We start from the raw sequence: 14,724 nt of genomic DNA on the forward strand, positions 1-14,724 counted from the left end.
CGGGACCCGTAGCAAGCCAAACATACCTCCTATCACCTGGTCAAATCCCATACATGATCTAAACTTTAACATAAAAACTTAAACATAAGATGCATAGACCGAGCTTGACCTGTATGCAACATACTGGAAACATAAAGAACCCCCCTACTAGAGCCCTCAAAACTCTAGCTGGGTCAACATAACATACATCAAGCTGGGATCGCATCCAAAGAACTAGAACCTAACCTGTTCATGCATCAAACCACAAACATAAGACCTCTACTAGGGTCCTCATCAAGCCATAGCGTGGTAAACAACACATGCCACTAGTTTAGTTCCAACAACTCAACATCTAAAACATTACATACATCATGTATTAAAAAGGGACTAACCAAGTCTCAGGGCCAAGCACAGTACTAAACCATAAACATAACTCCACTTAACTTTACATTACATTCTCTTACAAATCATTATATCAATTTGTAATACATGTCCACACTAAGAGTACTAATCTAAAACTATTACATAAGCAAAACCTTGACTCTTGAGACTTCCCGATCTTCCTCAAACCTGCAACACTGGGGTTAGGGGAGAGGGGTGAGCTAAAAAGCCCAATGAGTAGAAACAAAGAAAACAGTTCATTAATTACATGCTTTCATTAAATGCGTCACAGCACAAACAAATCACATCACGAATTGGACCTAACCCCAAAACATCCCTTCCAGTCTCAGTATGTCCGGCCCGGCCGGGTCTCACAACCTTCGTATGCCTGGCCCGGCCAGGTCTTACAACAACTGTATATGTATGCCTGGCCCGGCCAGGTCTCACAATATCTCTAGGGCTAGTGGGGTCATCCTTGGTCCAATCTCCATCAACAGTAAATAATGCAATGCTTCATATGCGTGTAACTAGTGCAATCAACCTATTACATATAAACATGATGCATGAGCATGCTTTAGGCATTTGATTTCATAAAATAAAAGATTAAGTTTAGTTCTACTCACCTCTGGCAGACGCTGGACTGACTCTGCAACTGCTAACACTGATGGCCTCCTCGATCCCTCAGGTCCGATCCTACACAGGTGGACTCGAATGAGGTGCCAACACACTCTAAACAACTCATAAACAATTCCCCAAAAACCCTCTAAAACATCACTTAAACAATCATAGAACTCATGCAAAGGAGGGCTGAACAGGGCACTTTCGGCGGCACCTTCGGCGGCCGAATCCTCTCTCCAGAGACGAAAGTCAAGCACTTTCGGCGGCCGAATCCTTCCTTCGGCGGCCGAAAGTCTGCTTTCAAGCCAAAACTCAGCTTTCGGGGGCAAGGTTAGGCGGCCAAACCATGCATCCAAAGGCAGGTTCGGCGGCCGAAACCACCTTCGGCGGCCGAACCTGAGTTCTTCCCAGAAGGGCAGAACTCAGCTTCTCATGCATTCAAGCCTCCCAAACCTTCCAAACACCCCAAAACAAGCACCCAACCTTACCAAAACATGCATAAACCCTTAACCATGCACAAAGGAGTTTAAACAAGCTTAAACTCCAACAAAGAACATCAAAAAGCATACTTAAATGGCTTATGACCCACATAAGCCAAAACCAACAAAACTATCCAAAAACTCACTTGCTCTTTCCCACTCATGCATACACTCTCCCACATGCATAACCTAGCCTAAACATTCAACATAGCATCATATAAACATACGTGAGCATCACATAACATACATTGGGCATAAAACCCACATAACTCCTAACATGCATATCTACCCATACTCTACCATTAAAACCTTCATAAAACTTCAAAAGACACTAGGAAAGCAAAGATCTACACTTACCTCTTGAAGATCGAGGGTTGCGTGATCTCTAACTCGGAGGTGTGGAGAATCCAAGCCCCAAAAGCTCCAAGCTCCCAAAACTTCGATCTAAGCTTTAAAACTTCAAAACAGCCATGGAACTCATGAAAACATGAAGGAGATGAAGAAAAAAAACATGAAAACGGCCAAGGGAGGACAAAAACTCACCTGAGCTCGAGAAAGGGGAGAAAACTCGCCCATTTCCGATCTGAGGGCCCTTTATAGGTGGCCTGGTCAGAGACCTTCGGCAGCCTAACGTGCCCCCTAAACTCATGCATGTTCGGCGGCCGAACTTGACTTTCGGCGGCCGAACCTTGGCTCGTTCAAACAAGACTTTCGAAGGCCAAAGGCGCTCCCGAAGCCTTTCCATGTTCGGCGGCCGAACTTCACTTTCGGCGGCCGAACCTGGCAAATGCCCCCTTGGTCTTTTCTTTTCAAAACTCAATTTAAAACCATGAAATCAGTAAAAACCTTTTAGAAAACACATTTTACCCCTCTAGAAGCCTCTGGCATCTTCAGAATTCTAGATTTCAACGGAAATTCCGCCGAAAGGTAGGGATTCCGATGCCGGAATCTAGCCGGGTATTACACTAATAAATTAGGGGTGGCAATGCGAGGTCAGGATAATGTTTGTGTCGATACGATGATATGATTACGACACGATTAATAAATTATATCAAAAATTTAAATATTAATATAATTTTTTTATTATATTTATTATATGATAATACGATATGATTAATTTAATCATATTAATAATTAACATGATAGAATACAATTCATTTAGAACAATTTGACATAATAAATTTATTAACACGATTTTATATAATTTAATATATCTAACACGTTTTGACACAATACAATATTATTTATTTAATATATTTTAATAAAAATTTAATGTTTTTAAAATAATATATTATATAAAATTTATATATTTATTTTTAACATTCATAAATTTAATAATATATTAAACTACAAAGCTTAATTATTTAACACTTAAAAAGTAAGATTTTAATATTTAACAAATTAATATTTTAACAAAAAAATTTACAAGATAATAAAATATTTTATAAATAATTATATTAAATAAATTTTTAATAAAAAAATAGAAACAAACTATAAAAAAATTAATATTTATATATTAAATAATATATTTTTTAAATAATATAATTATTAATTAATGCATCAAAATATATTGACAGGTCACACGTGACAGAAATAATAAAACGTGTCACGAATATTTTAAATCGAGATAATAATTATTGATGCGATATAATGAACATTTTAAATCGAGTTAATAATTCTTGACGCGATATAATTACTGTGATGTTATAAATGAATCACGATTTTAAGAAAAAAAAAAAAAACTTAGTTATAACCTTAATTTTTCATATTATTTTTTATTTCGAGTTCACATATCATATCTAAAATTATCACTAAACAGTATAAATTACAGTACAAATGTCTCATGATCCATAAATATTAATCAACAACAAAATCTTAAAAACTTAAAAACCAACATGAGCCGAATCCCACCTAGATAGAAATATCCAGAAGTGTCTCTCTGCCACTCATCTCTCCGACCATCACTATCGTCGGCAAAAGCCCGATCAAAACTATTGATTCCAAAGATGGTAGCCAACTCGATTATTCAACTAGCTTATTCTGAGGTGATAGCTGCCATACATGATAAACAAGGGACTCAAGGTTAGATTCTCTTATTGGTGCTTGGGCTGGGCTTAGTATATTTGCAGCCCTCCCACAGCCTCGCGTATATATATATATATACGCTTGCTCAAAAGAATTAAGGCACAAATCTTCATGTTGAGTTGGCCTTTTTGTAGGCTAAAAAAGTTTGCGCAGCTTGCCATCCTCTGAAGTTAATTGTATTAGAGCTCAATACCAATATCTACTTGCAAGAAAGTTTTTTTTTTTTTTTTAATGATAAAGAATTCATTAATTAAAATAGTTCAAGGTCCACAGATGATCAGATTATATAAAATTTTGGGGTCTAAAAAACTAATAAAAGAAGTACAACCCCTAAAATTAAACTTCATTCATCTTAACCCTACCGACAGAAAAGACCCATCAGAAAATAAAAACTTTCACTTGATATTGAAAATAATTGTCACCCTTAAAACAAGTTTCGACGGTCATTATCAGAAAACTCCTACATCAGTCGCCATAAAACCATAACCGGATTCATTGAAACTCAAAGAGAAAAGAAAAAAATACATGCAACCCTAGAAAAAATAGATTAAGCTCCATAGCGAGCTATGAACCACCGGATCAAAGAGATACCAGCAACAAGCATGGGAAGCATTGAAGATGTCACACCAAAAATGAATCAAGATCGATGTAAGCATCCACAAAAGGAGAAGGGAAAGTACTCTTTAACAATCCATTTGCACTTTTTGAGATTTATATCTCCAAGTCACTACCATCAATCTATCGTCGAATTTGGCGAAAAAAGAAAATTATGATTGATTTGGACATAAACACACCTGTATCTGTATGAAACCAAACATACAACCAAGAAAGAGGGGAGAGAAAAAAAAAATTTCTCTCGATTTTTCTAACTCTTCCAAATAAAAAAATCATAAAACCTACCCGAACAAAATAAAAAAAAAATGGATGAAATAGTAAATGAAGTAAGTTTCTCCCAAAAAATAAAAGAAAATTCAGAGCAAGAATCTCTCTACAAACCCTAGAGGGAGAGCTTAAGAATACTTGCTACAAAGTTTAACATAGCATATTTTCAATTTTGTATCCTTATGAAATTTCAATCTAAACTCAATTTAGCTCAAAGATTAAAAAATTTGAGTTTTTTTTTTTTAAGGTTTTGGACTGATTCAAATAGCAGGGTTTAAGAATGGTCTGTTCTTATCTCTAATTAATATGTGTGCATCATACTTTTTTTCTTAAAAAAATTATCTACCCACTTATAATTATGTAATTTACTATTTTATGAATAATAGCTGTATTATATAATTTATTCTCATTCAAGGCTTCGTTTATTTAGAAAAATAATTTATGTTTATGAAATATTTTTCATGAATAGTATTTTATGTGAAGAATATCTTTTTGTAAAAAGTATTTTTTAATAAAATAATTTATTTTTCATTATTTAATTTAATTTAATAAATAAAATATATTAATAAATTTATATATATGAAAGTTTTAATAAAATTTTTCAAATATAAAAATTGACTTTTTTTAAAAAAAAATCATATTCCTTAAAATAACTTAATAAATGATTTTTTTCCTTTAATTAGAAAAATATTTTCTATTCACTAATAAAATGACTTAATAAATACTAAAAAATATTTTTTAAAAAATATTTTATATAAAACAAATGGCAACCTAATTTTTTTTATATAAAAAAATATATATATAGATTGTAACTGCTCATTAAAAGTCTTATTGCAACTTTTTGTTGAAAAGCAAGAATAGGAATTGTGAACATGTTGACAAACTCAGTTTTTGAATTTGGACTTGAGAACACAAAACAAACTGATTCTACCTGCTTCAACTACCAAATGCTTGATATTTTGTTCCCATTCTCGAATTTTCTCACTACTAGGTAGAATATGACGCTAGAGTTTTAGCTCAATATGCTGTTGTAGCTTTACAATTGGTCATAATTCCATGGTTCTTGGATTTTTCGATGACTTAGGCTTTCAACCCACCAATGTGATTTTTTTTAAAAATAAATTAATTACTCCCTCAATTTTAAAATTACATCAAAATATTATTAAAATTTAAAAAATTTAGTAATTAATTATTTTATAATTGGCAAAAAATTTTAAATTATTTTTAATATAAATATATTAATTAATATATATTTTTGTAAAATTAACTGAGTTTTTTATATTATAAAAATTAAATAGTAAAATAATTAAAAATTAAAATTAATGAAAGATTTAATTAATAAAATTTTTAAAATTTTATAAATATTCTAATTATTTTTTAAAATTAATTAGTACATGTATTAAATAATTTTTTTTTTCTTGATCGGAAACTCGCACGGTGAATCAAACTACCTTTCCCAATTAGCATATTTTTGAAGGCTGATTGTGTTTAATTTGTACCAGCTTCTTACAATCAATAGCTTCTCCAAGACATTCGAGTGCTGCGTTGGTGACCACGAACCCTTCTTATTTCTGTCTGGCAAACGGACGGCTTGTCGTTTTCTGCTCACATTTGCGTTGGAAATAACGTGGGCCAGAAAGAACTGAAAACTCGAGTTCTAGGCGAGTCCGGCATTCGTTTCGGACATTATTTTGCCAGATCAATGATTTTTTTTTTAATTATTATTTTTCATCTGAATAAAATTTAAAAATGAATAATTTAAAATATTTAATAGTAAATATACAATCGAACCAAATTATAACAAAAAATAAAATTGTATGGAATAAACAGAACTTTTCAATAGAATAAATCAGTTTAGTCTAGTTTTGTTTATTTTATTGAACTTGTCTTCTAAATCATTATATATAGTGTTAATTTCAATTATTAATTTTATTTTTAAATATAATTTAATTTCTAATAATAATTAATTAGAAACTAATATATTTTTCTTAAAAATTGAATCAAATTAAGTAAACATTTCATAAAATTAAAAATAAAAGAGATAATCACAAAAAACTTTACCCCTTTTAAAATTTTGCAATTATAACTTCTACTTTTATTTTTTTTAGTTTTTTAATGGAAAGGCTGATATCTGAATGCAAACAAATATCATAAAAAAATATGGAGATTAATTGATAAAAAAGAACATGATGCAATTGCAAAAATTTAAAAAGGATGAAATTTTTTTTTATGATTATCAATTAAACTATATTAAATTATAAAAACTTAATGGAAAATTTTGAATTAAATTAATTCATTATATTTTTTGATTTGAAGAGAATTCTATTTAGTACTACATAACTTGCTTATTTTCATGGATGATAAATGAAGTAAATAATATTATTATATAATATTGATGAATTGAAATTCAGTGAGATCACTTGATGCTGATATTTTTAGAAAGTGAATTGATTATTGTTGATCCGCGATTGATTTGATGAGGAGTGGATGATGATTCGGTAGAAATTTTTCGACACTTAAATCAGATATAAAAATCTTTCATAAAATACATTAACGCAAAGAGAAAATAAAAATAAAATAGTAAAAAAACAAAGGAAATTTCAGAGAATATGTGTGAGAGTATAAAGAGAGACTTATATATATATATATACTCTGATTATTCTGACGACTTTCAATATAAAATTTTATTAGATTGGATGTAGAATTTTTTTAGCAGGTATGTCAAGTAGCTCATAAATACGGAGTCGATTAGTTTATACCCTGTTTATTCATTCGCGTCATATGAGTCGGATATATAACATGTACATTAAAAACTTTGGAGGAGGTTAGAAGGGTTCAATTGTCCTGTTGGCGATTTGCACCTAGTTTTTTATCGTACTAGATTGTATGGCTCAACTTTCGCTGAAATCGATTTTCTTTATTGATTTTAAATATAATTCAACAGTAGACATAGTGTTCAAATTTTAGTAAGTCTGCTATTTCAAAGGTTATCATGAGTTATATACATAACATTCAATATACAAAAAGAAAATATATAGAATATATTTATTTGATTTTTTTATATTTTAAAATATAAAAAATAATTGAGATATCAAATTCAAGTATCATAATAAAAATAATAAAAAATGATAATATTATCTCTCATTATATCGCCTAAAAAGACAACTAACATGCAGTTGGGAGGCAATAAATTAGGTGATGTATTAATTGATTTTTAAAAGCTTAATTGGCATTTTAACCCCAAAAATAAAAATAAAAGAGAGTAAGGGGAAATAGTTTTTTAATTGGAAATAAATGTTGTGAGCTACATCATTACTATTTTCACAAGGGCTATCTATAGATTGTAGAGTTCAGCCCATAACACATAAATGAGAGTTAATGTTATAGTTTGTTAGTTTTATAGCTTTCAATGGCAATATTTAGGATTGAATCTCTACATCAGCTTTGAATAGAGTTCATATAATCTTCGTAACGGGTTTACACATTTCTCCCATTAAATTAACTTTTGAATTGAGTTAAATCTGACTTAAATTTAATATGGTATTAAAATCTCTTCACCGATATTAAATTTCACAGTGAATATGTAATGATCCGTATAATTAAGAATAATATATTAAATTTTATATCAATTTAAAATAAAAGTAATATATTTTTTATAAAAATTTTAAAACTCACTTTAGAATAAATTAAATTTAATCTATACGATGTAATATAATCAATTTAAGAGATTTTGAGAATTTTATTAACTTCTAAATATTTTAGGATAAATATACCTTAAATTAACTAAAAAAGTATATATTTATTGGCCGGTTATATAAACTCAGTTGTATATAAAATTATTTGTAGATTTAAACTATCAATTTAAATAGTTAATCTAAATAACTCTTTCAAAAAAAATAACTCTTCCAAAAAATTCTAAGTGCATCAAATTATAAATAGTGATTTTTTCGATAACGAAAATTTTATTTTGGTTGAAAATTAGATTTATTTATGGAGAGTATCATAAGTAGATTTTATTTTATCATAAAATATTTTTATATTAAATTATGAAAATCTCAAAATTTTAAAAAAATTATAAGATAAAACGGTGATTTAATTAAAAATTTTTAGCTGATACTATAAATTAATTTAATTATTGTCGTGAAAAAATATAAAAAAATTGTTTTTTTTTAATTTTTTTTATTTTTTATACCACATATTTTGATATTATTAAATTATTGTATAAAATCGTATAGTTGACTGAATTTTATTTTATTTTTTAAGATTTAGCTAAATCGTTTATGATTGTTTTCCAAGCAAAATTAGTCACAACAATGCTTACCGTGGAGTTTAGAATATAATTGAAATGCTTGAAATATGAAAAAAAAAAAATTCATTTACAATTTAATGTCTCCTACTCCAATATTTTCTTTAAAAAATATAACTATTATCTACAATTCTAATTAAAATAATAATTATTTTAAGTTTTTCAACTATAAAACTAACATACAAAACAAATTTCTTTACATATACGCAATTAAAAAAAAAAAAAAAACTTCTGAGTTCTAAGTATCTAGAAGATCTAACAGCTCATTTATGGACCCTTTATCTAGAAGGTCAATTAGCTAAGCAAATTTCAATCTTGATTTTTCTTTTTTTTTTTTTTTACAAAAAAAAAAAAAAAACGCATTATCATGGCCTTTACTTGATCATGGCAGCCACATCTTATTTATCAAGAAGTAAGCTTTCTCTGGATTTTTGCTTTATTCATATTCAAACCGATTATTTTTTAAACCAATATATTATAATAAAATATTAAAAATACTTAGATTTATTTTATCATTCCTAATCAAATACAAAGGAGAAGGAATGATTGTGTGCATATTTTGTAATCTTCTAAAGATTATACGCAACACTAACTTCATAAAATTATAATAAATTCTTACAAATTTCTACATAATTTTAATTTTTAAAGTAATTTTTAATTAAAAAATAAAATTTTTATGTCAAATAAATTAATTAATTGAATTAAATTATTACAAAATTTTTAATTTCTAAAAAAATAAAAATTCCCACCGAATTTCTGAAGAAATCTTACAAGAACCACTATGCCATACAAAGAAGAACATGGCATGGTTGTAGGCATTCTCTAATTAATAAAGTCTGAACCCATAATTTACATTTTTATGAACATTTCAAAGAGTTGAAATTCGACCCACGATTAAGCAAAACGAAAATATTTCTTTTTTACATCTATCATCACAAGAAAAAAAAAAAATCCTGACTCCAGAAAGGAGAAAAAAAGAGAAGAAACCAGAAAAATCAAGCAATTTTCAGAAACTATTTTGACGCCCATGAGACGATTTCTGCTTCAAATCCCCAAAATTCTTGTTACTTCTTGGAGAAATCTCGCTGAATCTTCTGAGCAATTGCTTCTTCTTTGTCTTTGCTGGTTTTTTCGAACTAAACGTAGGGACTAAATACCACCCAATAGAGGTGCATAAAATCGCTACTGATCTCCCAAAGAAAGCCAAGAACAACAAAACGAAGACAACAAACACTGGAATATAACAAGAAGGTCGTTTCCATACATGCGATTTGAAGTTCCACGAAAGTATCCTCTTCTTCTCAGTTTCTTCCTCATGATGATAGACAATCGAATTCTCTGTTGGCGATTTCTCCAAAGCTTCAGCTTTATGTGTAGTTCTTGGTTTATGATCTTTTGTCTCATCTTTATCACCACTGCAGGCTTTATTCTGATCTTTCAACTTAACTACAATTGGGACGCAATCATTGGAGCTGGAATAAGCAAATCGAACTAAAGATATATCTTGAGAACCCATCTGGGAATAAATCTTTGCCCTTTTCTCTTCAAGATCAGCTAGAAGAGCTGAGAACTTGTCGAGGCCCAGAGTTGAATAAGGATTCTTGCTATCTTTGCTGCTTTTTCTTGACGATCTTCTTGGAGTTGAACAAGGGCTTGAACCCAAAGCTTCATCTTCATCTTGTGGGTGATGAGAGCTTCCACAAATAAGAGGGCCAAACATCTCATAAGCTAAAAGCTATAGTCTTCTTCTGGTGCAAGAGATCACTTGGAGATGATGGTTTTGGAATGATTATTTCTTTAATAATGGGGAAATGGAATGAATGGAATAGCGTGGGAGAGGGCCGCTAGTACTTATTTAAGGGAAGATAGTTATTGTATGTGTACGGGTGTACTGCTTGAATTATATACTCAATAAATTTAAAATTTAAAATATTGTATTTTTAGTGGATGTCAATATATTTTAGATAAATTTTATTATAATTTAAATAATACATTAATTTTAAATCAGATAGGTGAATGTTATCACAGCCACAATCCGGTTCAGACTATAAATTAAATTGAAATCGAACTGAAATCTTAAATTAATCACCTCTTATAAATCAGACCAAATTTAATCTCAGATCGATTTCAGTTTGATTTTTAGTTTTTAAATAAATTATTTTATAAAATTATATCATTTAAAATTAATAAATAAACAAGTTAAAATTATCAAATAATTAAGCTTAAATTTATTTTTAATTTGTAAAAATTATTACTTATATTTAAATGTAATATTATTTTATTTTTTTATATTATGTAAATAGATATAATTTTTAATTTATTTAATAAAATATATATTCAATAATGTTTAAGATTTATATTTATTTCTTTATATTTTATTTAAATTTTTTACTTTTAAATTGTTTTGAAATCAAAATTGAATTAATTATTTATAATTTGAATTTGATCAAAACCAGAACTGAAACCATTTTAAAATTATATTGAAACTGTTAAAAAATTAAAACTGTGTTTAACCATTTTAAATCGAACCGGCAGTTTCAAACTGAAACGGAAATGGGACCAGCCCGTGGTCTCGTCTACCTGGATATATGTAAAATTTTCTAGCTAGAGATGCTAAAGAAGACCGGAGCCAAGCTGGCCAGAAGTCAGACAAAACGTTTGAAAAATAATATACAAAGAAGCTTCTATGCATATTGCGGTGTAAATTGACTTGTTGGGGAAATGATAATTATTAATGGCAGATTAATAATTTTTTTAATTATATTTTATTCCCACCTGCATCAAGACGAAGAAAACTTGCAGCAGATACAGATTTTTCAATCAAATGTTAAGAGCAAAATAATAAATTAAAAAGATAAGGAGCTTGGATTTGGTAAGTTGCAGCTATTAGTAATATGATAATTAAACACAAGATGATGCAAGTCTTTTTATTTTAATGATTATGATTAAGAGCTGATGACCGCTGGATTTTTCCATCCTGTTACGAGATCGGGCCGATAGTAGCAGCCCACAATCGGGAGACTCCTAAACCCCTCGAATAAGTCAGGCCAATCCGTTCATCCTCCAGACCGAACTCCTATTTAAGTCACTCAATCAGGCCGGACCGGCCCATTTCAACCTTAAAGTCAGCCTTTTCCTATGTTCCAGTCCTTTTCCATCAAGCCCAGTCACAAGAAGAAAAGACGGCGAGTCCAGTCATTTCGCAACTCTGTCCACTCGCGCACCGAAATGAATTAAATGGTTGTCTGACACAGGAATGGTCCCGGGGTTTTCCGTACGTACAGACCTAGACCATCAAGTAGGTGGTCCTATAGTGGAGAGGCCATCTCGCGTGAGGGGGAGAATGAGGATAAAAGGGAGGAAACATTCTCTTTTAGGGAGACTTTTCTACATTCACAAAACCCTTGTAAAAGATATTTTTCTGGATCTCAGATCATTAAGAGTCATATCATCCAGATGGGGCCACTCTAAAATTTTTAGGTGAGAAGCTAGCTAGATTATTTGGCAAAGTGAAATTTGAAGATAAATACTTGAATTATATCATCATCATCTCCTCAAATTTCCATTCCAAATATCAAATATTAATAAAAATATTTTTAAAATCTCACTAATTTGGGCATAGTCAATGTTTGATAACATCAACTTACAATTCCTTGGCCACCCATTTCCTTGTATTGTCTTATGTTAGGATAAAGATGGATAAACAAAAACTTTAGTCATCTTGATAAGAGCTGTAATGATATGATGTGTGATTGAGAAATTCCACAATTCAAAATTAACATGGAATTTAGATAAACATCAATACATGCCAATGTTTTCAACATACTACTTCTAGAAGAGAAACACATGTAGGCTTACTTGAGAGACAAGGCCAAGAAATTACACAACAAGTCTAATACTTTCAATATATATCATTACGAATCAAAGGAGTATATACATCTTTAATCTTTAAATATATATTTTTCGCTAAATATAAATTTTATCAAATAAATATTGAGACATTTTAAATTTTGAAAAGGTCTTATTACACATTTAAATTATTAAAAAATATAATTAAAATAATTTTATAATTTTAAATAGTTAAATTATATAATGGAATATTTTTAAAATTAAAAATATCACGGTGTTTTTCTGATAGAATTTAAAATTTTAAGTATTTATTTTATATGATTAAATAATAGCTAAAAAGTGTATTGCATTATTGTTTCAAATAGCATTATAAACTCACTACGATTTTTTATTGAAACAATTATGTGAAATTACATAAAAATAAATCGAAACTCAAACTAAAACTCAACAATGAAAATCAAATTTAACTTAAATTAAAACAACAAAAATTTGAATAATAACTCTACATAAATAAATTTGATTATCATTTCAAAAAAAAAAATTGACTACTCCCATATCTTTAGTTATTTAACATGGAGTTTGATAACATCTAAATAAAGGATAGTTTAGATTACGAGACTTGTTTATAGAATTTAGAAGGATTCTTTAGATATTTTTATCTGAACCGATTAGACAGTAGAAAATTCGATCTATAAAATACTAAAATTAAATAACGAATACCCTTGACCCTATTAAAGTACGGAATGAAATGGGAGATCTCTTCAAAACTCACACCCCGACGTGTTATTAAATACACGTGCAATGAATAATATTGATATAACGTGTCTGACAGTCAAAATATGAGTTAGTCGACTCTATATTTGTTAGCCACCTACACCATTAAATAAGCCGCCGGACAAATCTATTAAAAAATCCTTCGGTCATATTTAATTGAACGCATTATAGAAGTATCAATGCAACCAGGAGTACATATATTTCTGACATAACCTAAATTGGACATTTCCTTATTTTCATTGAATTCACCATCTTTGCTCCTATAAGAAATCTTTACCTCTATAAATTTAATATCTAATTTATTAATTTTTATTTATTATTCGCATTTATTCCTCATAAAATTAATATCTATTTACTGATTTTCTGGTTGAATCGAATCATTTTCATGTATACTTATTTGGTGAACTCCTGAATTTCAGCTCACCAGAGTTAAAACTGAATGTCAAACATATTTAGCATTTAATTGATGCATGGCAGCTAAAAAGAAATAGAAAGAGGAAAGACAAAGAGTAATTTTTGTTTTTTGGCTGGCCACGTTTGTAGATCCGCACGGATTTCTGCCTGACTTGCGGAGTTGAAAATGTGAAAGACTGGAAGAAAAGCGTGGAAGGCATGATCTAATAAAAAATATGGAGTGAAAATAAAATAATAATAAAAAAATATTATTACCTCTTTAAATTTTTAAAAAATTTACTAATTTATTTTTATTTTCAAATTATTGTATTAAAATGTTATTATATTTTATAGAGTATTTTAATTAAATATTTTTAAGATAAAAATAAATTAGTAAATTTTCTAAAAAATTTAAGAATCTAACGGTAATGCTCTCAAAATAGTCACCTCCTAAGCCATCCCTTCCCTTGTTTACTGCCGCATTTATCATTATAATTTTGAAAGCCAACTATACACGTGTTGAAATCTGCTTTTGATTCTCTTGTTCCATACAAAATTCTATGTTTGTACTTTCTTGAAAATGAGATGAGAAACCAAAATCAAATTACTTGAAAAAAAAAAAAAAGTTATGCCTCCATTTTTCTTTTTATTTACTACTAACCCCTGTATTTATTTCAATTTCAAGCCATTTTACAGTTCTTAGCTCGACGAACTTGTGTTATAATAATAAATAAATAAATAAATAAAATTAATTATTGTCTCCAATTGACTTTTGTCTCTTTGGTGTGTATTTCTCTTGAAGGAGGTGTCCAATCCTAAATGTATTATGAGAAACTAATTTCCAAGAATAGGATCATTAAAATATAAAAATCCAAATCCAATCCAGGGTGAATATGGAATTACTGTCGAATAAACCGCTTTTGCGTTATATGAGACTTGGACTATGATCCTTTAGCGGAAAATATGTTTTATTTTTTT

General features: G+C 29.2%; 1 protein-coding gene across 1 annotated transcript; it reads right to left on the reverse strand.

Moving 5' to 3' along the window:
• Positions 1–9,527: 9,527 nt before the first annotated feature.
• LOC110616039 lies at positions 9,528–10,564 on the reverse strand. The gene has a single exon (XM_021758343.2). It carries the CDS (start codon positions 10,448–10,450, stop codon positions 9,737–9,739), a length of 714 nt encoding a protein of 237 aa, XP_021614035.1. The 5' UTR covers positions 10,451–10,564; the 3' UTR covers positions 9,528–9,736.
• Positions 10,565–14,724: the final 4,160 nt, after the last annotated feature.

The sequence above is a fragment of the Manihot esculenta genome, chromosome 5, assembly GCF_001659605.2.
Source record: "Manihot esculenta cultivar AM560-2 chromosome 5, M.esculenta_v8, whole genome shotgun sequence".
NCBI lineage: Eukaryota > Viridiplantae > Streptophyta > Magnoliopsida > Malpighiales > Euphorbiaceae > Manihot > Manihot esculenta.